General features: G+C 38.9%; 1 protein-coding gene across 3 annotated transcripts; it reads left to right on the top strand.

The window, feature by feature from the left end:
• Positions 1–27,308, top strand: LOC117420143 (solute carrier organic anion transporter family member 1C1-like). Of its 3 annotated transcripts, none has more exons than XM_034926460.2 (15): positions 2–230; positions 6,945–7,099; positions 11,092–11,233; positions 11,953–12,085; positions 12,356–12,480; positions 13,354–13,500; positions 13,588–13,686; positions 14,046–14,291; positions 14,401–14,565; positions 15,406–15,601; positions 16,788–16,953; positions 19,352–19,536; positions 22,393–22,457; positions 26,074–26,191; positions 26,742–27,308. In XM_034926460.2, exons 2-15 carry the CDS (start codon positions 6,959–6,961, stop codon positions 26,965–26,967), a joined length of 2,154 nt encoding a protein of 717 aa, XP_034782351.2. In that variant the 5' UTR covers positions 2–230; positions 6,945–6,958; the 3' UTR covers positions 26,968–27,308. The 3 variants fall into 3 exon arrangements, with proteins under 3 accessions (XP_058841541.1, XP_034782351.2, XP_058841540.1); XM_058985557.1 differs by lacking the exon at positions 2–230 and adding an exon at positions 731–852; XM_058985558.1 differs by lacking the exons at positions 11,953–12,085; positions 12,356–12,480 and having other exon boundaries at positions 1–230.

The raw sequence follows: 27,308 nt of genomic DNA, 5'->3' as shown, positions 1-27,308 counted from the left end.
CTTTTGTGAAATACCAAGGATACGTCAGTTGCAAGCGTGCCCCTTTTGTTCTGTTCCAGTATTTTTCCCCCCCGGCTTGGCATAGTTAATATGAGCATACTTGACTAGCTCACCAAATGCACGGGGCAGCGGTCAGTGAGGGCACCCGTGTGTTGAAGACACTTTGCTTCTTGAAGTTTGAAGAACGCAAACAGTAGAGCAAAAATATTTCTTTCACAAGTTAGTTTCAGGTAAGTAAACATTTGCTTATCAACTTTTTGAATGTTACTGTCTGTACTAGTGTCGATGCAACTTTCACTTACAAGTACAGCTGGTCCTGATAAAAGTTAATTACGGTGTGTTTGTAGTTTTTACCATGGTTATAATATACATTTACCATAGTTTACCCTGGTTTGCCATGTTTATTATTATTATTTTTATTATTATTATTTATTATTATTATATTACTTTTTCCATAATTCCCTATTCTTTACAGTGCTTACCTATGCTTTACCATTTTTGCTACGGTTTGAATGTTCCTTTCTAGTGTGGGTTTCTAAAATAAAAAAATCTTGGTATAGACTATTAAACAAATATACAAAGTCACATACATTAGTTCATATTAACTGTGTTGTGCTTTAAAAAACAACAACAAAAAATAATTGCCTGTATAGTAACCGACCCCATTCACAAATATGTAAAATAATTGTGTTGAAAACAAATGCTGTGTGAGACTCTGTGACACACACACACACACTGGATCCAGAGCATCGTGATCCAGACCTCGGTCACGTGCACACGCACAACTGCAGAACGCTGCGGCATTATCTTATACAAGCAAGCGAGAACCCAGGAATGCAATTACGTTACTGGGTATGTATTTGCATTATGTGTGTTACTGTTCATATGATTGCGGGATTGGATTGGCTTGGCTTCAAAACAGATACAAAGTAGGCGTAAAAAGTTTGAACCTTTGGCGATAGTCATTCTCGTAGTAACAAACTCCCCCCCCCCCTTAATTACATACAGGAAATTATTGTTTAAAAAAATCACCAATTCAGTGAACAGGTAACTTGTACCTTTTAAATTAGAGTAAGTAGCGAGGTCCTGAAACATGCAGCGTTATACTTCACCATATTAATAATGTGGTTTTATTGTTATTAGCTGTCATTTCTTTTCATTGTTAACACCCTGAAAAAAAAAAAAAAAGGTACGCACACCAATCATGGAGGTGAGGTGCAGGCTAACGAGAACAAGTCATTTAAAAAAGAAAACACGATAACCGCACACTCAGCTGCAATCCAAAAAGCATTTCTTAAAAGAAACAAAGCGACGCCGGCGTTTCGCTATCGGAGTGTCTTCATCAGGGTAAAAGTGTGTACAACACAGATCTATTTAAAGGGCTCAAGTAATCAATCAGAGGTGAAGAAAAGTCACTGCGTTCACGTGAAAATTCAATAATTAGTATAGATCAATCAAGGAAGATTAACAAGGTCAATTACCAATTTAGAGTTACATAGTAAAATTGTCTAAATCAATTTTAAATTGAGAAATAAACTAATTTATACAATTTTCACAAGAAGCACTTATCAGTTACCATATAAAGTATAGACAATTATGGAAAGAAATATACAAAATTGTTTAGGAGGCACATTGCTTGGACAAAAAAATGCAAATCTTTATAATCATATACATTTTTTTAAATTAATATAGTCAATTGCCAATTAAGATCTCATGATTAAGTTGCATAGTTCAATGGTTCTATCAGAGTATAGGGCTTTGGACTCTTGAACGGAGGGTTGGGGGGTCAATACCAGGTGGGGGACACTGCTGCTGTACCTTTGAGCAAGGTACTTTACCTAGATTGCTCCAGTAAAAACCCAACTGTATGAATGGGTAATTGTATGTAAAAATAATGTGATATCTTGTAACAATTGTAAGTTGCCCTGGATAAGGGAGTCTGCTAAGAAATAATAATAATAATAATAATAATAATAATAATAATAATAATAATAATAATAATTTAAAATCGAGTAACTGACGTTTTCACAAGGAGCACTTAAAATCAAATTCCACATTCATACCATGGCGGGGGGGGGGGGGGGCTAATGTTCTCAAAAAAAGCTATCCAAAACAATTCTCTTTGTAAAACCAAATTACACCGTGTAACAATTTTTTTTTTTTGGTTCCTGGGTAGTAAGTGTTATTTCCTAATTGTTTATGTCTCAAAAGTATAGAAAATGGCTATTATTCCCCACAAACTTTGCTTTTGTGACCAGGACAGTGATATTTTGAAATGTACCTATTTTCCAGAACATTCCAGATAGATTCAGTGCTGAGTAAACTTGGAGTAACTTCTAGAACTTTCCAGTAATATAAATAGTAGTATAAATACAGGGGCCTTAAGCCCACCAGTTCTGTTTAGTTCCAGCTGCCTAAGTGGATACATATCTGCATTTTTCTGAGATGGCTTCAAGAGGCTGCAAACATCCGGCAGACGCATTTTGCTATGTCTGCGGCCAATTTATCAAGACAAGAGCGAAAAAGTACTCCGTGGAAGCATCTGCTAAAATGTTTGAGGCCTACAAGGCATATGCCTGTCGGGGATAAAGACAAACCCTGGGCACCTCATTTCACCTGCGAGCACTGCAAAAAAACTCTGGAAGGTAAGATGGACAATTGTTGCTTGGAATTTTATGTTATAAAATTTTTAAAATTTTTAAAATTGTAAAAGTTTTTAATTTTAAAATGTTTTACAATTTTCAATGTTATTGAAAAAATATATCATATATGAAAAATGTTGCAAGAATCTCTTACACATTAGTCATGTGTGAAATAAATGTATTTTTGTAGGATGGTACAGAGGGGAAAAGAGAGCCATGAAGTTCGCTATCCCAAGAATTTGGCGGGAACCCACTGACCACTCAAGCAACTGCTACTTCTGCATGGTGGACCCTTCCAAGCGGACCGGGTTCTCTGTGGGGAGGAACAACGTCAAGTGGGAGCCACTGGTGGACCCCCGGAAGGTGCTGATGCCACCACTGCACATCAAATTGGGCCTTATGAAACAATTTGTCAGAGCTCTAGATAAGGAGTTGGCAGCCTTCAAGTACCTTCAAGACTTCTTCCCTAAGCTGCCTGAGGCAAAGGTCAAAGTCTGTGTCTTCATCGGACCACAGATAAAGAAGATCCTGGAGTGCAATTAATTCCCCAAGAAGCTCACTAGTAAGGAGAAAGCGGCTTGGAACAGCTTTGTCGCAGTGGTTCGGGGCTTCCTGGCCGAAAACTGTGTGGAGCAGGTTGAGACTCTGGTGAAGAACTACGGCACAATGGGCTGTAGGATGTCCCTCAAAGTCCATATCCTTGATGTTCATCTTGATAAATTCAAGGAGAACATGGGAGCATACTCGGAGGAGCAAGGCGAGCGCTTTCACCAGGATATACTGGACTTTGAACGCCGCTACCAAGGACAGTATAACGAGAACATGATGGGAGACTACATTTGGGGGCTGATTCGTGAAAGTGATTTACAGTATAATCGTAAATCTCGAAAAACTACTCACTTCTAAATCTTTTGTAGTCATTTTTGTATTACTTCATATGTTGTTTTTTTTCTGACTTTATGTGAACGAAAAGACAAAAATTCTCCAGTTTTCTCATTAGAAATAGGTCAATTTCAAAATATCACTGTCCTGGTCACAAACACAAAAGTTTGTGGGGAATAATAGCCATTTTCTATACTTTTGAGGCATAAGCCATTAGGAAATAACACTTACTACCCAGGAACAAAAATTGTGTTACATAGTGTTATCCAAATCACCTCCCCTTCTGGGCAAATGAACCTTTTCAATTCCTAAATAACTAAGAGAGGCAATAGGATGTTGCTCCTCAATAAAGTGAGCAGCTGCAGGATACATGTATTTTGACATCTAATAGCACTGTGATGTTCAGCAATTCTGGTTTTAAGAGAACGCGTAGTTTTGCCAATGTATGCTGTACCGCATGGACAAGATATCCTATAGATTATATGATATTACTCCTTTTATAGGAATGGCTTTACCAGTAAATGGATGTGTAAAGAAGTGTGACTAAATGTGCTGTTACATTGAGGACAGGAGCCACATGTGTAATTACCATCTGATAGGGGGGGCAGAAGGGTCTGTTTTGATGCAGGGGGTAAATCTGCACTAACTAGGGTATCTCTTAAATTACTCCCTCGTCTGAAAGTTAAAAACGTTGGTTCACTTGACCTGATAATTCTGGTTGAGCATTTTGAAGTTAAAACTTATTTCTTTACTTCAATATAAACTAATTGACAGACATATCAAGAATTCCAGAACGTAATTAAAATCACTTTTCGTCAGAGTTTTCCATGGTAAATATCTTACATTAATAAAAATAATACTATTCATTATTTTCATACTGGCATAAGTTTTATATTGTTCTTCTTTTTACTATGATGATAATAATAATAATAATAATAATAATAATAAGAAGAAGAAGAAGAAGAAGAAGAAGAAGAAGAAGAAGAAGAAGAAGAAGAAGAAGAACAGTCCTGATTTCTTAGTAAATGTCCCACATCCCGATGTATAGGAAGAAAGTCCTGATATTTACCCATAGAAAAAAAAAAATCATTTATTCTGCACAGTTGAGTTAGTGAAAACCACACGCTGTGCTCTTCATGCGGCCGACACATCTGCTGATCACTAACTAATACAAAGGGAAGAACGCTTCATTATGTCTATTTGCACTGTCATGGTGGTCATGTAGTGTTGAGTTGGGGGGCGGGGATAAGTCTATTATATGATAATTAGTGTTTTTTGCGTATAACTCCTCCCATGTGCTGGAGACAGTAGTCACTGCCAAATAGAGTCTCAATTGAAAAGTAAATACCAGTAGAGACACTGTTTATCATTACAGTGTTTTCCAATCTTACAAAGCAAAGAATGTAAAACAAATTACATATCCAAACAATATGGTTGTACAATATATTGCACATTATTACTTTATCATTAACATTTGCTGGAGTGACCAATACAACTAGGAGACACTGGCAGGGACAGTATTTAGCGCCAAATACTGTCAGGAGACTGGCATAACATGGGGCTTGCCGGGCACAAGTTATATGGTACGGCATGTACGGTAACAGCGCAGACCCTGAAATGAAATACTGTCTCGAAACGCACTGCAGCCCATATGTTATTTTGTATATTACATGGTGTCACGGATGGCTTGGTGGGTGACATCAGACCAGGAAATACAGGTAGCATAAGTACTGCAGGGTGAGACGCCAATGCGCTCTTTCTGTATTAAATCATATAAACAAAACACTTACACAAAATAAAAGGCACTCTGGCCAAAACCAACACAGCGAAAATTAAAACAAGTACCATGCTGGTGTAAATCCAGCGCTCGTAGCAATTGTCTTCTTAGTAAGATACGTTCTTCTTTCTCTCCACTCTCATTCTTTCTCTCCACTCTCATCCACCGCAGCGCTCCGCTGGTATACTTTGTATACATGTGGCCGCCCTCAAATTGGCAAACAATTAACCAATTTGAAGACTGCCGCATTCTGCATGTGTTATTGTTGGCAGGGAAGATAATTGTCTGCTTTCCTGCCAACCCAAAACCCACATTAACAATAATAATAATAATAATAATAATAATAATAATAATAATAATAATAATAATACACAATTAATTTAAATAACTAAACTAATAACACAAATACATTAAAGTAATACCATTAACAATAATAATGATAATAATAATAAAACAAATCAACATGGGGCAGGCATACCCCGTCACACATGGATTTTTAAAATATGATAAAATATGTTGTTGTTCAAGATATCGATCAATACTACTCATAATACATAGAATGTACCTTTCAGGGTGCATATATGCATATATATATATATATATATATATATATATATATATATATATATATATATATATATATATATTGACAATGTTATGACAGGTGTATATATATATATATATATATATATATATATATATATATATATATATATATATATATATATATATGCCTGCCATAACATTGTCAATATTTGTAGGGCCACAATGGGAAGCTAGAACGTCATGACAATTCTGTAAGGAGATTACATTCTTCTGGAGGGACACGTAGCCTTCCTGATTGGTTACCAGAACCGGTTGTGTCTCCTAGTACATGGCCAGCATTGCTACACTTGGAGTCGTCCAGAGGATCTTTGATTGCTGATTAAATGTGATTTATAGTTGAACACATGCTCCACTTATCTCACAACTAGTGATAGTATTCATAGTATTCAAACAGATTATTTTGAAATGACACTACCTTTTTTCTTTTTTGTTCAAAACTACATTTGTGAGACCTACATAGCTAGAACCCCTTTTAACCCATTAAATGCCATTGTCCTCATTTCAGAACAGACTACTTTGTCATTTTTTTTCAGCATTTTTAACTGCCACGTACCTGTTAAGTCTAAAAAAAAAAGTTAACTCTAAATGTAATTTATCAAATGACATAAATACAGCTTGTGTTCTGATTTTTTCAAAGAAAAATTAATTTGGTACTTAATAGGTTATGTAGATGCATATTATAACTTTTGTCAATGTTTATGTTTTTCGATAGGAGCATAGAATAAATTGACAGATAAGAAGCATACATGTGCAAGTTCTGTGCCTGCTGAATCATATGAATTGTTCAGTTCCTATTCAAAGAAAGAAAGAGTTTTATGATCAACACAAAATCTCTGTGTGGTTATTTTCCGCACAGGCTTTGGCTCTCTCCTTAACTGTAAATTAAAAGCCTTACCAGAATGAACTTGGTATCTATATTTCCACTTGTCTGAACTAATAACATGAAGATTCTATTGAATATGCTGAAAACAGGTTCACTAAAAGGGTGCAAGATGATGTTTTTTGTGTGTGTGTGTTTGTGTTTTGTTTTGTTTCAGGATTGTGTGCATCAATGCCGAGACATTTTATTATGGAAAGTTCTCAGAAGGAGCATGGTATTATTCCTTGGAAGATTCACCCACCCCCCAAAGAGAAACCGCTCCCGAGGAGTGGCCAGTCAAACGGGAGGCAGTCCTGCTTTGCCACCCTTAAGGTACCTGTGTGTGTGTGTCCTGTTTTCACGCCCGTGCGGAATGATTTCGTAGCGCCGTCCTTTCTGCACGTGTAGAACGTGGCACTGTAACATTGGGGCACTCATGCTATTTCTTGCTGCTCATCTCTTGCCAGGACCCCATTTGAAAACAGGATGTATACCTCATGGGTTCTTGCCTGGTTATATAAATAAATACACTTGAATTTGAAATTTAAATTTGAGTGTGAACAAGCAAAAAAAAGAGCCCTAAACTCACAATGGCTTTGATTCTCTGTTATTTGGCTTCTTACAGACAGTCCAGCACACTTTCATGAATGTTAAACTTAATTTTTTTCATAAAAATCTTAACTGAGTAAAAGAGCCACTTGGTATGGCTGTGAAATATCAGCGTTATCTTAGGTAATGTGTTCTTCTTCTTATTGAGCATTCTGTGAGGAACTGTGTGCAAATCTGCTGCCAACGGACCTGCTACTGCTACTGGCAGCTTTAAATCTGACGGCACCCTTCTCACTTTCTCCTGAATTTTTTTAAAACTCACCATTAAACTGCCTCCCGTAACACTCTGCTCCTAGTGGATGTAAGAAATACAACAACAACAACAACAATAATAATAATAATAATAATAATAATAATAATAATAATAATAATAATAATAATAATAATAATAACAACAATAACAATAATAATAATAATAATAATAATAATAATAATAATAATAATAATAATAATAATAATAATAATAATAACCCAATGCCATGGCATTAATGTGGTATTGTATTGATGTCACTTACCATGCTGATGCATGGTACTGTAGATTTGCCACGCTTTAGATTCACTCTATGATATCTTCAGCTATGGACACTCCTGCGTTCGGACAGGCTGGACCCTGGTATAAGTCTGTGTGCCTGTCGGGGTTATTACATGGTAAGATTACCTCCTTCAATGAAACAGAACATGCAAATGTAGGGGAGTGTACTATTCTGCTTGAACCTCAGCGAATCCCTCTTTCAGTCTTTTTACCAAACTTCTCACCTATGAAAAGAGAAAGAGAACCGCTTTGTGCCCTTCGGCTTTCTTCCGGAATGCTTGCTTTTGTTGTGTAACCTTATACTGGTGCCATATGCAGGGCCCTTTAGGGAAATGTGTCCTTTTGAGATTTTGTTTTCCTGGTTAAGTAAAAGTAAACATTTAAAAAAGTTTTAAAAATTATTTAAAAAAAAAACCCAGTTGATTTCCAGTTGCTAGGTTACAGGTTATCAGGCTGCTTGGGTTGGAGAGAAACAACCCTGAAAGGCTTCCTGTGTCCGAGCGCAGGGCTTGAAATAAACCAAACTCAATTAAGCTTTAAATACCCTGTGACGTAAATAGGACAGTAGATTCAAGGCCATTCGGTACAGTATTGATCTTACTCTATCAGCCTCCCATCTTGGCATGGCATAAGGTATCTGTGCTGACACTGCTTATTAGATTATCAGATGAACCCTCCCCCGTAACACAGAAGGAATGTGTTTCAGCAGAGTGGTGACCACTAGGGATGGTGCCACCGTGAATTAATTAAAATATTCATTATTTATTTTTATTTTTAAGTTCTGAAATGTAAAGACTGAAAGTTCTGGACCACAATGAACAGTACAATGTCCTTCAATGGAAAAGTGGAATGTGTTCCATTTCTGATCAAAACATCCACATCCACACGTCAAAACATCCACATCCACACATCAAAGTACACTGGCTCTTCTCGCGATGGTCTTTCCTTGAGCACTCTTGCCTAATTGCCTGCCTGTTTCTTGAAGGGAGGCATGTCATCAAAGAGGGCTGGTTTAGTTTACTTTAGTTTCTGTACTCATGATCAATTATCATTTGGTGAAGGTCTGATAAGGTGTCTAAACACAGAGTTTAAACACACAAGAGGAAGACGTGCATCAGTGAGCACTCAGTAAGATCTTAAAGAATATCATTAAACACACAAGAGGAAGACGTGCATCAGTGAGCACTCAGTAAGACCTTAAAGAATATCATTAAACACACAAGAGGAAGACGTGCATCAGTGAGCACTCAGTAAGACCTTAAAGAATATCATTAAACACACAAGAGGAAGACGTGCATCAGTGAGCACTCAGTAAGACCTTAAAGAATATCATTAAACACACAAGAGGAAGACGTGCATCAGTGAGCACTCAGTAAGACCACACAAGAGGAAGACGTGCATCAGTGAGCACTCAGTAAGACCTTAAAGAATATCATTAAACACACAAGAGGAAGACGTGCATCAGTGAGCACTCAGTAAGACCTTAAAGAATATCATTAAACACACAAGAGGAAGACGTGCATCAGTGAGCACTCAGTAAGACCACACAAGAGGAAGACGTGCATCAGTGAGCACTCAGTAAGACCTTAAAGAATATCATTAAACACACAAGAGGAAGACGTGCATCAGTGAGCACTCAGTAAGACCTTAAAGAATATCATTAAACACACAAGAGGAAGACGTGCATCAGTGAGCACTCAGTAAGACCTTAAAGAATATCATTAAACACACAAGAGGAAGACGTGCATCAGTGAGCACTCAGTAAGACCTTAAAGAATATCATTAAACACACAAGAGGAAGACGTGCATCAGTGAGCACTCAGTAAGACCTTAAAGAATTATCATTAAACACACAAGAGGAAGACGTGCATCAGTGAGCACTCAGTAAGACCACACAAGAGGAAGACGTGCATCAGTGAGCACTCAGTAAGACCTTAAAGAATATCATTAAACACACAAGAGGAAGACGTGCATCAGTGAGCACTCAGTAAGACCTTAAAGAATATCATTAAACACACAAGAGGAAGACGTGCATCAGTGAGCACTCAGTAAGACCTTAAAGAATATCATTAAACACACAAGAGGAAGACGTGCATCAGTGAGCACTCAGTAAGACCTTAAAGAATATCATTAAACACACAAGAGGAAGACGTGCATCAGTGAGCACTCAGTAAGACCTTAAAGAATATCATTAAACACACAAGAGGAAGACGTGCATCAGTGAGCACTCAGTAAGACCTTAAAGAATATCATTAAACACACAAAAGGAAGACATGCATCAGTTAGCACTCAGTAAGACTTTAAAGAATATCATTAAGGGGGTCCCTGAGGCTCGCCCGGTAAAAGCACAGCTGATCTTTTGTTAATTATATATGTATAATTTTGGACATTCTGCTCCCCTGGTGTCAGCTAAAACCGTTAGCTTGCAGTCCTTCAGTTAATCTATGTAACTGTCACTAAGCCCTGCAAAATACTCTCAAGAATAACACTGTGTTTTGGATAAGTATCTTTAGTTTTTTCACTGCACCCAACTAGGTCAGGGCTTATCAGATCAAATTAGCTGTTCTTTAGCAGACATTAAAGAGGTCACTTTCAGTGAAACTCAGCTGGAGGATAAAGTTATACGCTTAACTATTTCTGCGGTTTCTCTAGCTCATACAGCATGTCGACAGCACGGTGGGAATGTTTCTGTCAGTATAGTTTGTTACTTATTCTGAGCTTGGCATCTGTGTGCACTTTCAGAAGCACAAGTGTACAAACATCCTATCCCTTATTCACTGCTTCTTAGCTTCAGTCTGAGTAACTACGGCAAGTCTGCTATGACCTACACAGCGTGTGAAACAAACTTGCCCAGAGCAGTTACTGAGATCTTCTAGGGATCAATATCTGTTGCTGACGAGCACAGAAGGAGCTCTGATTTGTTTAAGCAACGAAACCCCAAAGCCAATGACATGCTTTGACCTGATATAGCCTCATATGGCCTCCCAATTAAAAGCGTAACCAATGGAGCCCCCAGGTGCTTTGATATGATGTTACAGTCATTCCCATGTTCTCAATTACCAGTCCTGATTCACATATTCTTTACGAAGTGTTGCAAGACTGAGATGTGTGGTATACTTTGAATCAAAACCTTTAATTGGGCTGCTAACTCTGGACTAACAGAACGCTCTCCTGTTTGTTCCAGATGTTTCTCATGGCATTGTCTTTTGCCTATTTTGCTAAGGCATTATCTGGAAGCTACATGAAAAGCACAATAACTCAGCTGGAGAGGCGATTTGATATTCCCAGTTATTTAATAGGAGTTATTGATGGGAGCTTTGAGATTGGTAAGTGTTTATCTGTGTGTATGTCTGTCAACTCTTATTACATTTATGTCTGCTGCATTTATCCAGCAGTGTTGCATCTTGTTTTATGGCAGTGGGACTTTTTTCTGAAATGTTTAATCCTTAAAGTAACAAAAAGTAACTTTAAACTGTAAAGTAACAAGACAATGGAGCATGTTGATGCATCAGCACCAATGGCATATTCTCTAACATTTAGTCTCGGCATAGTCTTTTGGTTCCAGCCTTTATTTACACTTTAACTCAGTTGTAGCCCGTTAACCTGACACAACACTGTTAGTTCTGTTCCTGTGCAGAATGTAATCGTATAACAGCCTCAGACACGAATACAGATACCGCTCTAAAACATCACAGTTTATCTCCATTAATGTAGTCTTCTCCTTTAGAATCCCTTTGCATAGGATTTTTGGTTTCATTCATTACATTCTGGTGTTTTGACCTCAAAATGGCTGTCAAACATGCTTCTTTTATTCTGAGTTCAACTGGTATACCAGAGTGTAACCATTAACCTGTCCCCCAGTATGTAAGACATGCCATGTTTGTTCTGTGTGGCATTTCTTACATTCACTAGAGATGTGTGTTGCCAGGGGGACAGGTTACTGGTTACACTCTGGTGTACCAGCTGTTTCAGACCCAAGTCTGTACTGTTTGATGCCTCTGCAGGAGACTCATTCTATTGATTCATCGCCGTTCTCTCCGGTTAGGTAATTTGTTGGTGATTGCTTTCGTCAGCTACTTCGGAGCAAAGCTCCACAGACCCAAAATGATCGGAGCCGGGTGCCTTATTATGTCGATAGGGACGTTTTTAATTGCAATGCCTCATTTCTTTATCGGTCGGTAAGTACATTTTTTAGAATTTTATTATCATTATGCTTTATGCCTCCTCACACTGGACCTGCGGTGCTCAGTGAGCGAGCTAATTTCTAAATATGATCTGTTGTCTTTGTTTTGCCTTCACTTGGACCAGTTCATTATTGTTGCATTTGGTTTGACTCCCCCAGCAAAGGAAATGCACTCGCTTTGCCATGTCCGGTGTGAAGAGGGCTTTAATGATGCCTGATGTTTTTATTTTTTTTGCTAAACAGCAAATTGGTGTTTTGTACACAGCTATAAGTTCGAAACGACAATTAGATCTTCCGCCAACTCAACCAGTAACCTTTCTCCATGTCCAGCAAGCTACGATCAGACAGTGCCTGGTGCAATGGACAAGCCGTCAATAATAACCAGCACAGGTAGGAGTGATTAGACCATGTGATTGTACAGTAGCATCCGTTTGGGACCTTACTAACACTCTATGCACACTGCCTAAATAATGCATGAACACCACTCATTGAAACCACGTGTTTGTCATTCAGAAGCACATAAGAGAAAACATTGATGAACAAGAGGAGGCCATTCAGCCCATTAATGCTTGTCCCATTCCTATTAGCTATCTGGTCAGGCCTTAAAGGATTCCAGTGATTCAGCATCGACAGCATGGCTAGGTAACTCGTTCCACACCCCCACCACTCTATGTAAAGTCTCCAGCCCTGTGTCTCCACTTCATTTCCAGCTGTATGTCCCCTCTGCTTCCTGTGCTGAGTTTTGGCTGGAGATAGCTTTGTCAACTCTTTTAAGATTGTAAAGACCAATCCCATCTACCCTAATCCTTTGTTCTTTGCTAAGTTAATTCAGTTAATTCACTATCATGTTTTACAAAATGTGACGATTGTGCACTATTTATAGTAAGTAGTGTGGATGGGGTATGAATTAGATGGGTCATGCCATAGTCATTACTGAGAACAAACCTAACTAAGTAGCGTAATGCAGGGTTTCTTTAGCAAAATCTAGTTGTTTGTCTATCACTTATAAATGAACATGGAATTTTCTCCTTTAAAAAGCAGTAGGAGTTAGGAGTAGGAAATGCAATGTGCCTGGAAGGGAATCATTTTAAAATGAAGTTCCTCACCAGAGTTGTTCACTTCCAGTATCACAGAGCCAGGGATCATATGTTCTCCAAAACAGCTGAATTGACTTCTTTAATTTAGTTTCCTTTTCAGAACGGATCTTGTTTTTCCCCCCATTCATTTTCTCCAGTTTCTCCTCTTTCTCCTCTTTCGGTACAGGCTGTGAGAAGGAGGTGGGCTTCTCCGTGTGGATCTATGTCTTCTTGGGCAATGTGCTGCGTGGGATTGGGGAGACTCCGGTGCAGCCGCTGGGCATCTCTTACATCGATGATTTTGCTCGAGAAGAAGATGCAGCTTTCTACATCGGTATTTTTTATGTATGGAATATCAGATGCTGAATTGCTAAGAGGATATTAAGCCGAACGTTACTCTTACAAGTGTTGTACCTTTCAGGCTGTGTCCAGACCATAGCCATCATCGGGCCAGTGTTTGGATTTCTACTTGGATCTCTGTGTGCCAGAATATTTGTAGACATTGGATTTGTGGATATGGGTAAGAAAAAAATAAAATAAAAAAATAACATGTTTATGCAGCTTTGCTTCTGGATAAAACAGAATGCATACATCCTAACTTTGGAAGAACGTATACACAGATGAATCATATCTTATCATGAACTTTGAATATGATTTTTGCACAGAACATGCCGCCTAATGGCGATTAAGGTTATTGCTTAGTTTCCTTTTAAAAGTCAGATCAGCTTCTCTGCACACAAGTGATTGCTTGTCTGATGCATGATCGAGTTTTACTGCTGTCTGCCGTTTCCCTATCTCTGTAATACTCACAGGTCTGCTTTCTTCAAGGAGAGTTTCACTTGTGAAGACCGTGGTTAACCCTGTTGTATTTGTTTCCAGATAGCATCACAATAGCCCCCGGTGATGCCCGGTGGGTCGGCGCGTGGTGGCTCGGCTATTTGATAGCTGGGTTCATTACACTTTTATCCGCAATCCCGTTCTGGTTCCTTCCAAAGTCACTGCCAATCCCAGACACGAGACGAAATTCAAAAACTTTCCCTGAACAATCCCGGTTTATCAAAGAATCGCCCACAAAGAAAAAATATGACTATGAAGAGCCAGCAAATTTCACAGAAATAGCAAAAGGTGAGTTTGTTTTTGATCGGCAGGATTATTTTTTCAGCGTCATAAAACAAGCTTTTACTTTTTCAGTATAAAGTGTACATGGTGTGAATAACATTTCTGTCTTTTTCAGATTTTGTTCCCTCATTGAAAAGCCTGCTTGTAAACCCTGTCTACGTCTTGTACCTGTGTGTAACAATAATACAGTTCAGTTCCTTGATTGGCATGGTAACGTACAAGCCCAAATACATTGAGCAGCATTATGGACAATCGGCTTCAAAAGCCAACTTTCTGATTGGTACGTGTGTTTCTTCATTGTATGCTATTGGCTGTGTTTATACTGTAGTTCTGAAACCAAATGCACCTATTTTAAAGTGTAAAGGAGAAGGCTTCTTCATGTTTAGTTTTATACTGCTATATGTAAGGTAAACTGAAAAATCCTAAACGGTTTAGTATTGTACTGTAATGTACTGTTTTGTGAGCATCTTCCATTGGTTATCGATTTGTAAGAAAAAAGCTCTGTCATTAATTATATCATGATGCATTTTAAATCCCTGTAACTGAATACCGGTGTGAAAATCACTGTCAAATTTAAAATAAATACAAAAGTTAAATATAAAGTTGACAATAAATACTAAATCACATCTGCTTTGAAAATGTGTACAGCAGATCAAACGCTAAACGTCCATTTACACAGACCGGTTTAAAAGTGAATCTATTAAACTAGATCTACAGTCTTATACTGTTTGATTCCTAGCTGGATTTACATAGTAGTTACTTAGTAAATACATGTGTACTTACACATAATTACTTCCATATAATGTACTTAATGTGTCAATGTTATTAATATAATCCTAACCCTATCCTTAACTTTTATAAGGGATATTAGCACAGTCCACTGTGGTATCAGGACTACTGTGCAATATATTTGCCACCAGCACAGAATGCTTTTTCTGATTTCCACAGCACAGGGTACTGGAGAAACTGACAAGCCAAACAAACTCTGCAGTAGTTTGGATAATTAGTTCTGTAAATAGTTTTGCAGTACTCTTAACAGACCAACATTGTGATAGTGTGACATGTTTCAGTGTAAAGGCTTCCTTTATCTCCTCTTTAATTCCCACGCTCCTATTTTTAGGTGTCATTAATATCCCTGCTGTAGCACTGGGGATATTCTCCGGTGGGCTTCTGATGAAGAAATTCAAACTGAGTGTGATGGGAGCTGCAAAGTTTGTACTCGGGACGTCTTTGCTTGGCTACGTCTTGTCTCTTTTCTTCTTCGCAATGGGCTGTGAGAATGCCACAGTGGCTGGGTTAACTGTCTCCTACCAAGGGTACATTTATTTAATACAATTAGAACTAATTGTACATTCAAAATGACATTGTACTCAACATTTTAGTTGTTCCAGATAAACATCTTAAACCAACTGGAGACAGAGCTTTCTGCTGTCGTGCTCCTCGTTTGTGTAACTCTATTCCGGTTGACATTTAGCAGGTTGAAACAATGAAGTCTAAATTGAAAACATGCTTTTTTAATGTGCTTTTATAAAATTGGTTGTAGCTGGAGTGTATTGTACACATGAGCTCTCTTGTTTTGTTTTTAACTTTGTACAGCGCTCTGGGATGCCATGGCATGAAGGGTACTAAATCATTTTTATTGTATTGTATTATATCATCTTATGCTCCCTCCCAATGATGCAATAACTAATTAAAGTATGTCCCATGGTGAGTTAAACAGATAAACAGATCACCAAGGGACATACTTTCAAAGCATTTACTCTTTAATTAACTCCAATGTTTTGAAAGAGGTAAAACGCCCTGTTAATTTTATGAAACTAGAACTGGCATCTAAGTAATATAATCTGATTTCTTTAAGCACTCTCAAGGTGTTAGTTTCTTATTTTTAAGAGGATTTGTTTTCTCCTTTCAAAAAATAGGAGTTAATTAAAGAATGGAGGAAAATGTGGCCCAGTGTCTTTTATTTTGCAAGCCTCATGCAGAGCACATGCATGATTTCAGTTGTATTTAAATGCTTTGGTGAAAAGTTTTCTCAATGCATGTGTTCTGTTGCTAGGTACAGTCGTATGCAAGTGTTCTGTTGCTAGGTAGAGTCGTGCATGTGTTCTGTTGCTATGTACAGTCATATGCACCTACATCCCTCCCTAGTCTTTTCAGAGCAATAGTATTCTACGTGCAAAGTATTACTGCGAAAGCCAAATAAGAGCGCTTAATACGCTTCACACCCTTCAGCTAATCTGTGTGTGCTTTAGATTTAGTGGACAATGTGCAAACTGCAGAACTATAAACAATGAACTATTGTTCTGCCAATAAATAACAATCTCAATTGTAGATAAATGTCCCCTAGGGTTCCTTTTAGCACTACTGTGTACCTTGACTGAGTGTTTAAAGTTCCTGAGAGATCAGTGGGGCTTACGTTATTGAAGTAATATTCTATATCGTTTTGTTACAATTACTGCTGGTTTTGTCTGGTTTGCATATTATCAATGTTGTCTTTTCCAGGGTCAAACAGGCCTCTTTCCATGAGAACGCCTTGCTTGCAGACTGCAACTCTGGTTGCATTTGTTCAGTGAAGCAGTGGGATCCAGTTTGTGGGGACAATGGAATCACCTATATCTCTCCTTGCCTGGCTGGTTGCAAAACATTGAGTGGATCTGGGAAAAACACAGTAAGAGCATTTCGCAGTATATACAGTGCAATACAATATCACATTAACCACTCTGTGACTGCTGGTGGTATATGAAAGCTGTTATGCGATTAAAGATGTGGTAGCTAACAAATTAATTACACTTCTATTGATTAGCTACATGGGTCTCAAATGTGCACTTGTGTTTACTATAACATGTGTTTCTTTGAGAACTGCACATTTGAAACCTATGTGTATATATATATATATATATATATATATATATATATATATATATATATATATATATATATATATATATATATATATACAGTGCCTTGCAAAAGTATTCAGACCCCTGACCAATTCTCTCATATTACTGAATTACAAATGGTACATTGAAATTTCGTTCTGTTTGATATTTTATTTTAAAACACTGAAACTCAAAATCAATTATTGTAAGGTGACATTGGTTTTATGTTGGGAAATATTTTTAAGAAAAATAAAAAACTGAAATATCTTGCTTGCATAAGTATTCAACCCCCACACATTAATATTTCGTAGAGCCACCTTTCGCTGCAATAACAGCTTTAAGTCTTTTAGGGTAAGTATGTACCAGCTTTGCACACAGTGTCGGAGTGATTCTGGCCCATTCTTCTTGGCAGATTTGCTCCAGGTTGTTCAGGTTGGTTGGACGACGCTTGTGGACCGCAATTTTCAAATAGTGCCACAGATTCTCAATGGGATTGAGATCAGGACTTTGACTGGGCCACTGTAGGACATTCACCTTTTTGTTCTTGAGCCACTCCAATGTTGCTTTGGCCTTGTGCTTGGGTTCATTATCCTGCTGAAAGGTGAATTTCCTCCCAAGCTTCAGTTTTTTAGCGGACTGAAGCAGGTTCTCTTGCAGTATTTCCCTGTATTTTGCTCCATCCATTCTTCCTTCAATTTTAACAAGATGTCCAGTCCCTGCTGATGAGAAGCATCCCCACAGCATGATGCTGCCACCACCATACTTCACTGTAGGGATGGTGTGTCTTGAGGCATGGGCAGTGTTAGGTTTGCGCCACACATAGCGCTTTGAGTTTTGGCCAAAAAGCTCTATCTTGGTCTCATCTGACCACAAAACCTTTTCCCACATCGCAGCTGGGTCACTCTCTTGCTTTCTGGCAAACTCCAGACATGCTTTCAGATGGTACTTTTTGAGTAATGGCTTCTTTCTTGCCACCCTCCCATACAGGCCAGTGTTATGCAGAGCTCTTGATATGGTTGACTGGTGCACCATTACTCCACTCCCAGCCACTGAACTTTGTAGCTCCTTCAAAGTGATTGTTGGCCTCTCTGTGGCTTCTCTCACAAGTCTCCTTCTTGTTTGAGCGCTGAGTTTTGAGGGACGGCCTTTTATTGGCAGTGCCTGGGTGGTGTGATGCAGTTTCCACTTCCTGATTATTGATCCAACTGTGCTCACTGGGATATCCAAACACTTGGATATTATTTTGTACCCTTTCCCTAATCTATACATTTGTATTACTTTATCTCTAACTTCTGTAGAATGCTCTTTGGTCTTCATTTTCCTTCAGATTCACAGCCTGACCAATGATCCTTCAACAGTGGGGTTTTAATCCAGAAAATGTGACAGTAACTTTAATGGTTCACAGGTGGAGCCCAATGGTAAGGTAACTGTGTCCTCGTTAGGGCAATTTCTTTCATCGGTGTAAACTGGGAGCTTCAACAGCACAGGGGTTGAATACTTATGCAAGCAGGATATTTCAGTTTTTTATTTTTCTTAAAAATATTTCCCAACATAAAACCAATGTCACCTTGGCCCAGTCAAAGTCCTGATCTCAATCCCATGGAGAATCTGTGGCACTATTTGAAAATTGCGGTCCACAAGCGTCGTCCAACCAACCTGAACAACCTGGAGAATGGGCCAGAATCACTCCGACACTGTGTGCAAAGCTGGTACATACTTACCCTAAAAGCTGTTATTGCAGCGAAAGGTGGCTCTACGAAATATTAATGTGTGGGGGTTGAATACTTATGCAAGCAAGATATTTCAGTTTTTTATTTTTCTTAAAAATATTTCCCAACATAAAACCAATGTCACCTTACAATAATTGATTTTGAGTTTCAGTGTTTTAAAATAAAATATCAAACAGAACGAAATTTCAATGTACAATTTGTAATTCAGTAATATGAGAGAATTGTTCAGGGGTCTGAATACTTTTGCAAGGCACTGTATATATATATATATGTTGTATATCTATATCTATCTATCTATAACAATCAGAAGTGCAGAACAGGTGAGATTTATGCAGTTATTTCTATATCTTTTATTGCTAACGTGATTCTTTGATTCTAGATAAGGACATCAAAGATTGAACACCTAGCCTATAGTTTTTTTTCTTTTCTTGAAGTGCTTCCCCTTGTTTTTTCTCAGGTGTTTGATGACTGCAGGTGTGTGGCAGAGCCCGGCTCCTCCCTGGGGAATGATTCAGCTGTCCTGGGACACTGCCAGCAGAGAGAGGATTGTGACAGAGTGTTCCCTTATTTCCTGGCTCTGTCTGTCCTCAGCTCTTTTGTCATTTCTTTGGGGGGCACGCCTGGATACATCTTACTCATGCGGTAATCAAATTGATACTTAACTACAACCCCCCCAGACCCTGCGTACATTTAAATGGGATTTCTAAGCTGAGGGAACACAAAGCCACTTTTTCAGAAACCTGTTTCTAGGAGACCGGGAGACCTAGTTTGAGGCAACTTTGCTGTGTCAAACAGCAAGTCTCTCCTGGTGTGCCATGCAGTGACCTGAAACCCAGACTTCTGAAAGCAAGTTTCCAGCCACAAAGGGGCTTTGTGTTCCCTCAGCTTTATGCAAAAAAATGCTCAATAGTACCATGCTATTGAGTGCTGTATAGTTATGGGTGATATACAGTATGATAGCCAGGTTAATCACAGCCGTTCCTCGTTGTGTTTGAAAAAAATATATCTTCCCAATAAGGGTCAGTGCTCAAAGTGAAATCACTTTTAAAAAGATATCTTCTCAATAAGGGTCAGCGCTCAAAGTGAAATCACTTTTAAAAAGATATCTTCTCAATAAGGGTCAGCGCTCAAAGTGAAATCACTTTTAAAAAGATATCTTCTCAATAAGGGTCAGCGCTCAAAGTGAAATCATTTTTAAAAAGATATCTTCTCAATAAGGGTCAGCGCTCAAAGTGAAATCACTTTTAAAAAGATATCTTCTCAATAAGGGTCAGCGCTCAAAGTGAAATCATTTTTAAAAAGATATCTTCCCAATAAGGGTCAGCGCTCAAAGTGAAATCACTTTTAAAAAGATATCTTCTCAATAAGGGTCAGCACTCAAAGTGAAATCATTTTTTAAAAAGATATCTTCTCAATAAGGGTCAGCGCTCAAAGTGAAATCACTTTTAAAAAGATATCTTCTCAATAAGGGTCAGCACTCAAAGTGAAATCATTTTTAAAAAGATATCTTCTCAATAAGGGTCAGTGCTCAAAGTGAAATCACTTTTAAAAATATATCTTCCCAATAAGGGTCAGCGCTCAAAGTGAAATCATTTTTAAAAAGATATCTTCTCAATAAGGGTCAGCGCTCAAAGTGAAATCATTTTTAAAAAGATATCTTCTCAATAAGGGTCAGCGCTCAAAGTGAAATCATTTTTAAAAAGATATCTTCCCAATAAGGGTCAGCGCTCAAAGTGAAATCACTTTTAAAAAGATATCTTCTCAATAAGGGTCAGCACTCAAAGTGAAATCACTTTTAAAAAGATATCTTCTCAATAAGGGTCAGCGCTCAAAGTGAAATCACTTTTAAAAAGATATCTTCTCAATAAGGGTCAGCACTCAAAGTGAAATCATTTTTAAAAAGATATCTTCTCAATAAGGGTCAGCGCTCAAAGTGAAATCATTTTTAAAAAGATATCTTCTCAATAAGGGTCAGCACTCAAAGTGAAATCATTTTTTAAAAAGATATCTTCTCAATAAGGGTCAGCGCTCAAAGTGAAATCACTTTTAAAAAGATATCTTCTCAATAAGGGTCAGCACTCAAAGTGAAATCATTTTTAAAAAGATATCTTCTCAATAAGGGTCAGTGCTCAAAGTGAAATCACTTTTAAAAATATATCTTCCCAATAAGGGTCAGCGCTCAAAGTGAAATCACTTTTAAAAAGATATCTTCTCAATAAGGGTCAGCGCTCAAAGTGAAATCATTTTTAAAAAGATATCTTCTCAATAACGGTCAGCACTCAAAGTGAAATCACTTTTAAAAAGATATCTTCTCAATAAGGGTCAGCGCTCAAAGTGAAATCACTTTTAAAAAGATATCTTCTCAATAAGGGTCAGCGCTCAAAGTGAAATCATTTTTAAAAAGATATCTTCCCAATAAGGGTCAGCGCTCAAAGTGAAATCACTTTTAAAAAGATATCTTCTCAATAAGGGTCAGCACTCAAAGTGAAATCATTTTTTAAAAAGATATCTTCTCAATAAGGGTCAGCGCTCAAAGTGAAATCACTTTTAAAAAGATATCTTCTCAATAAGGGTCAGCGCTCAAAGTGAAATCATTTTTAAAAAGATATCTTCTCAATAAGGGTCAGCACTCAAAGTGAAATCATTTTTAAAAAGATATCTTCTCAATAAGGGTCAGTGCTCAAAGTGAAATCATTTTTAAAAATATATCTTCTCAATAAGGGTCAGCGCTCAAAGTGAAATCACTTTTAAAAAGATATCTTCTCAGTAAGGGTCAGCGCTCAAAGTGAAATCATTTTTAAAAAGATATCTTCTCAATAACGGTCAGCACTCAAAGTGAAATCACTTTTAAAAAGATATCTTCTCAATAAGGGTCAGCGCTCAAAGTGAAATCATTTTTTAAAAAATTGTCAAATTAAACTAAAAACGATTAAGCATAACTAAATGTAAGTGAAAGTTAATAAAACAATAAAAGCCTCACTTGTTTTAAGTTTTTGTACTGCAGTGTATCTTTTAAGTAAACACTGTGAAAGCGAATGTCTGCTCTGATTGTGTGAAAAGGTCAGTGCTGCCACCTTGTGAGAATGACCGCAAATTGCAATTGGATTGAAAAATTTGATTTTTTTCTTTTTTTTTTAGACAGTGACAAAGCCTGTGTCAATAGTACTATTTTTTTCTGAACTGAGAAAAAGAAAAATATTGAATTTTATGAATCTTTAAATAAACTGCAAAATTCCTGTTAATGTACACATTTGTGAATTTCCACCATACTGTACAGCGCTCTTCTGAATTCCATAGGTGTCTTGTGGTTGATCGGATCTGCAGGCATTTTTTTTTTATTGATTCTAGATGCCAGCACCAAAAAACCCTGTGATCTGGTGGGGCTCACTAATTATTCTGCGGAGAGCTGTGCACTGAAGCCCACAGTGTTTCTTCTGTATTATAATTTCACTGTGTTATTAAAAGCGAACAGCTAATACGGCATTTAATGTTTTTTAGGTGCATTAAGCCTGAATTAAAATCCTTGGCTTTGGGTTTTCACGCATTGGCCACAAGAACACTTGGTGAGTTATTTTAGAGAGAGACCTGGCCCAGCACGCCACCCCTGTGAAGAAAGGCCCCTCACACCTGTGGTGAGAATATCAGGCTCCAGCTGCACACTGACCTGTTCCTCTGTGCTCTGTACCTGCCCCCCCCCCCCCACTCCCCCAACTGGGACCTACAACACCTCTCCACCCTGCAGCATGAAACAGTCCACTTCCAGACACAGGGCAAGACCCTTCTGTTCGGGGATTTCAATGCCCCGACAGGTAGAGAACTAGGCTTTATTCCCACAGAGGGAAACAGGCACATATTTGGAGATAATATACCCCATTTCAAAACACAACTAAAACCCAGAAGTAGCTACGATATTGGCAAGAAACTACTCGAGCTGTGCAAAAGCCTAGGCCTGTACGTAGTGAACGGGAGAGTGAGAGGCGACTTTCTAGGCAGATTCACATTTAACTCCCCATTGGGCAGCAGTGCCATAGACTACACAATAACAGATCTAGACATGACTGATATCAATGCACTGACAATCAGACCACAATCTTACCTATCAGACCACTGCCAAATTGTCCGCTACCTAAAGAAAACCCCCAAACCTACCCACAGTAACCCCCTACAAACCTCCTCCCACTCCCTCCACAGTACAAATGGAATCAGGAGAGCACAGAACACTACCAGCAAACCCGAAACTCCCCAGAAATTAAAGAAATGAGAAGTGCTTTCCTGAACAAAAACTACAATCAGACCCAAAAAGATTTAAGAGATGGTTTGACAGAGAATGTGCAAAATTAAGACACAAAGTAAGAAAACAGGCCAGCCTGAAACAGAGAGCCCCTCAGAGCAGACCTGCGAGACTCCTACCACCACACACTGCGAGAATACAAAGCCACTCTCAGACACAAACACACCCGCTCCCTAACCCTAACCCTAACCACACACTGCGAGAATACAAAGCCACTCTCAGACACAAACACACCCGCTCCCTAACCCTAACCCTAACCACACACTGCGAGAATACAAAGCCACTCTCAGACACAAACACACCCGCTCCCTAACCCTAACCCTAACCACACACTGCGAGAATACAAAGCCACTCTCAGACACAAACACACCCGCTCCCTAACCCTAACCCTAACCACACACTGCGAGAATACAAAGCCACTCTCAGACACAAACACACCCGCTCCCTAACCCTAACCCTAACCACACACTGCGAGAATACAAAGCCACTCTCAGACACAAACACACCCGCTCCCTAACCCTAACCCTAACCACACACTGCGAGAATACAAAGCCACTCTCAGACACAAACACACCCGCTCCCTAACCCTAACCCTAACCCTAACTCCTTGTGGCAAACCTGGAACAAACTGAAACCCAACAAAAAGGCACACCCCACAGCAATCTAAACCGGACAGATCTGGACAGAACATTTCTAACACCTATTTAAAGGAATCCAAACTGAAGACCAGACACTGCAAGAAAAATAAATTTAGAATAAACTGAACTCCCTGGAGGCAATAGTTAAAGAATACCCCCCCCCCCCCCAGACACCCCCATTACCATTAAGGACATCAGCGAAAATATTTCCAAATTGAAGCCCAGGAAAGCCAGTGGCCCTGATCAGATCCTCACTGAGATGTTGAAACACAGTGCCCCTCACCTCCAGACCGCTATGCTGAGGCTGTTTAACCTGGTCCTGCTCTGCGGGTAATTCCCTGAGCAGTGGGCACAGGGGCTCATCACCCTCCTCTACAAGAGTGGCGACCCCCTCGATCCACACAACTACAGAGGCGTCTGTGTGGGGAGCAACCTCAGCAAACTACTCTGTAGTATTTTAAACCCAAAAATTTCCCAATATCTGATGACACAAAACACCATAAATAAGAGCCAGATTGGATTCCTTCTCAAACACCGCACCACTTACCACATGTTTACAGACACTCAGAAACAGACACGTAAACGACACCAGCAAAGGCAAAATATCTGCTTGCTTCATCGATTTTAAAAAAGCATTCGACTCTATTTGGTGGAAAGGTTTATGACACAATTAAATCCATGTATTCGGAGACACAGCGCAAATAAAAATAGACAACAAACAAACAGGTTCCTTTAGGCAGGAGAGATGAGTGTGACAGGGCTGCAGCCTCAGCCCCACCTCTTCAACATTTATATCAATGATCTGCCTGGTCTGTTAGAGCAAGCATCCACCCCAGCCCTGTCCCTGGTTTCCCCCCACAGTAAAGAGTCTGCTGTACGCAGATGACTTAGTCATCCTCTCCCCCACACTCCAAAAAAAGCCAAAAAATAACCAGAAAAAAATTCAGTTCTTCTTAAATAACAAAGAAATAGACCACAGCCTCTCGTACAACTACCTAGGACTCACATTAAGTGCTCCAGGCAGCTTTAAACTAGCAATCGAAACACTAAAAGAGAAAGCTCTCAGAGCGTACTACACTGTTAAAAAACAATTGGCCGCATTTAATCCTCCAACGAAATTATTACTGAAGCTGCTTGACAACATCATCCAGACAACTCTGCTCTATGGGAGTGAAGTCTGGGGCCCAACCCTGAGTGCAGAGTACACGCAGTGGGACAAAACTCCCACAGAAACCACAAACCTGCGCTTCTGTAAAGAGCTCCTGCACTGACACAGAGAAGCCCCCAACAATGGCTGCAGAGCAGAACTAGGGAGAGGGCCTCTGCTGATCCCCGTCCAGAAAAGAATCACCCAGTTCTGGCTCCACCTGAGAAACAGCAGCCCAAACTCCCTCCACACCAGCATTAACACCCACAATGGTCCTACAACTGAGCCCAGCAGCCAGAGGGCACTGAGAAAAGCTGTAGGATCTGCCCTGATAGAGAAATACACCCTCTACTGGAGAGAGCAGATTAAAAGCCAAAATAAACTCCACCTCTACAGCTCCCTCAACAGAGAATACACCCTGGCCATTGAAACGGGCAGGTATAGAGCACAATGGAAATAGGGAAGCCAGAATCTGTACCCAGTGCAACAGTGGAGAGATTGAAACTGAGACCCACTTCATCCTCCACTGTGAGAGATACAGTGAGCTGAGAGAGAGAGATACTGCCTCAGACAGCAGAAACTGCAGGTTCTTCTGGGAGAAAAGAGAACGGGAGCAATAATAGCTGCAGAATTCATAGCATCCTGCCATAGAGCCAGAGTCCCGCTGTAAGATGTGTTGTATCTGTTCTTATGTATGTTTGTGTTGTGGTAATACTTGATCTGCTTGTCATGCCAATAAAGCATTTGAACTTGAACTTGGTCAGTGGTGTAACTATCATCTTGCTCCATCAACAGACACAACTCCTGTTCAGTTATAGATTTTATTAAGCCATTTAGCTTATGCATCCCAGTCTACTCTTAGCACCCCAATGCAATGCAGCATTATTAGGGTTGATAACCACTGCTATGTAGAAACCTCTTGGACTAACTGCCATGTGATGCTCTGGTTTGCTGATAATGAAGACCAAACGCTATGATATATTAGTTTGTTCACTGGGAAGGCTTGTTAGTTCCTCATACTCTTGGTGCGCCCTTTAGTTATCTAAACTAAAACATGTCACTCTTGAGAGTTTACTTATTGTTTTTTTTTTTTATATATACAGCAGGAATCCCAGCTCCTATATATTTTGGAGCCCTCATAGACACCACCTGCTTGAAATGGGGAAACAATAGATGTGGCGGGCGGGGAGCATGCAGGATATACGACACCAATGCTTACAGGTAACACTTCAACTGAGTTCAAAATAGAAGAAACTAAGTCAAGTAGACAACTGCTTTGGCGAATGCCTTCATCAGTGTGTGAGCTCAGCAGTAGTGTGGTGTTCAGTTTGGATGAATCAGAAGGGTTAGCCCCTCCCCATAGGGATTTCTTGTAAAGAGTGTTGCACAGTGTTTCTTTTCAGCACTATTTCATTTGAGACCCACTTCTCCATTTGTCACAAGGACAAGTATTTGAAGTCTAAACGTTATAATATGCCACTGGAAGGTCTCATTTTGATTGACAGCTGTGGTGGGTGTCACCGACATGCTTGTTCAAACATTATTTGAATCCAAATAAATAAATAAATAATGATCCCATGTGCACTGTTTATTTAATGAATTTGCTTTTTTCACCCTTTTATCCAAGCTAAGAGTTAACCAAATTGGGCCTTTCACTGTCCAATTTAATTTTTTTACTGATAAAATGGGATTGCAGTTTGCAGTTGGTACAGCTCCCACTTGGAACTCATTTATCTGAGTAACCCCTTGTGTATTCTTGTTATCTTTGCAGAATTGTTTACTTGGGATTGACGTTGGGGTTACGGACAGTGTCATACTTCTTCTGTTTCGCCGTTTTCGTTCTCTTGAAAAGGCAGTACAAATACAAAGAGAAAAGAGACTTAGCTAACGGCACAGCAGAGGTGCACCCGCTGAGGAAGGAAGAGTCGAACTCTTTTAATAGCGAGCATTTGATAAGGACCGCGGACTGTTATACAGGGAAGGAGACGCGCCTGTGAAGTGGGTTAAATACAGCCAGCATGCCATTCATGTGGGACCCTGCCATGGCAGTCCTCTTCAAAGTTATATATTTGTACTGGAGTAATGTAGATGATGGAAAATAAAGATAGTTTTTAAAATAGTTCAATTAACACATTTTCAATGTATATGCTAGAAGAGTTTCTACAAAAAGTCTTAAACTGTGAACTGTTTTTTTTTGTTGTTTTTACATGTTTCTTAGCGAAGAATGTAAATGCTCTGTTATTTTCTTTAATTTTGTGAACAAGCTTTCGAATGATGTATGGAAATGTATATCTTTTTTAGTTTATTTTTTAAAAGATGGTGTGTTTCCAAACAAAAA

Source organism: Acipenser ruthenus, chromosome 14 (genome assembly GCF_902713425.1).
Source record: "Acipenser ruthenus chromosome 14, fAciRut3.2 maternal haplotype, whole genome shotgun sequence".
NCBI classification, from domain to species: domain Eukaryota; kingdom Metazoa; phylum Chordata; class Actinopteri; order Acipenseriformes; family Acipenseridae; genus Acipenser; species Acipenser ruthenus.
Note: the sequence above shows the minus strand (reverse complement) of the source record. Positions and strands in the feature narration are given on the sequence as shown.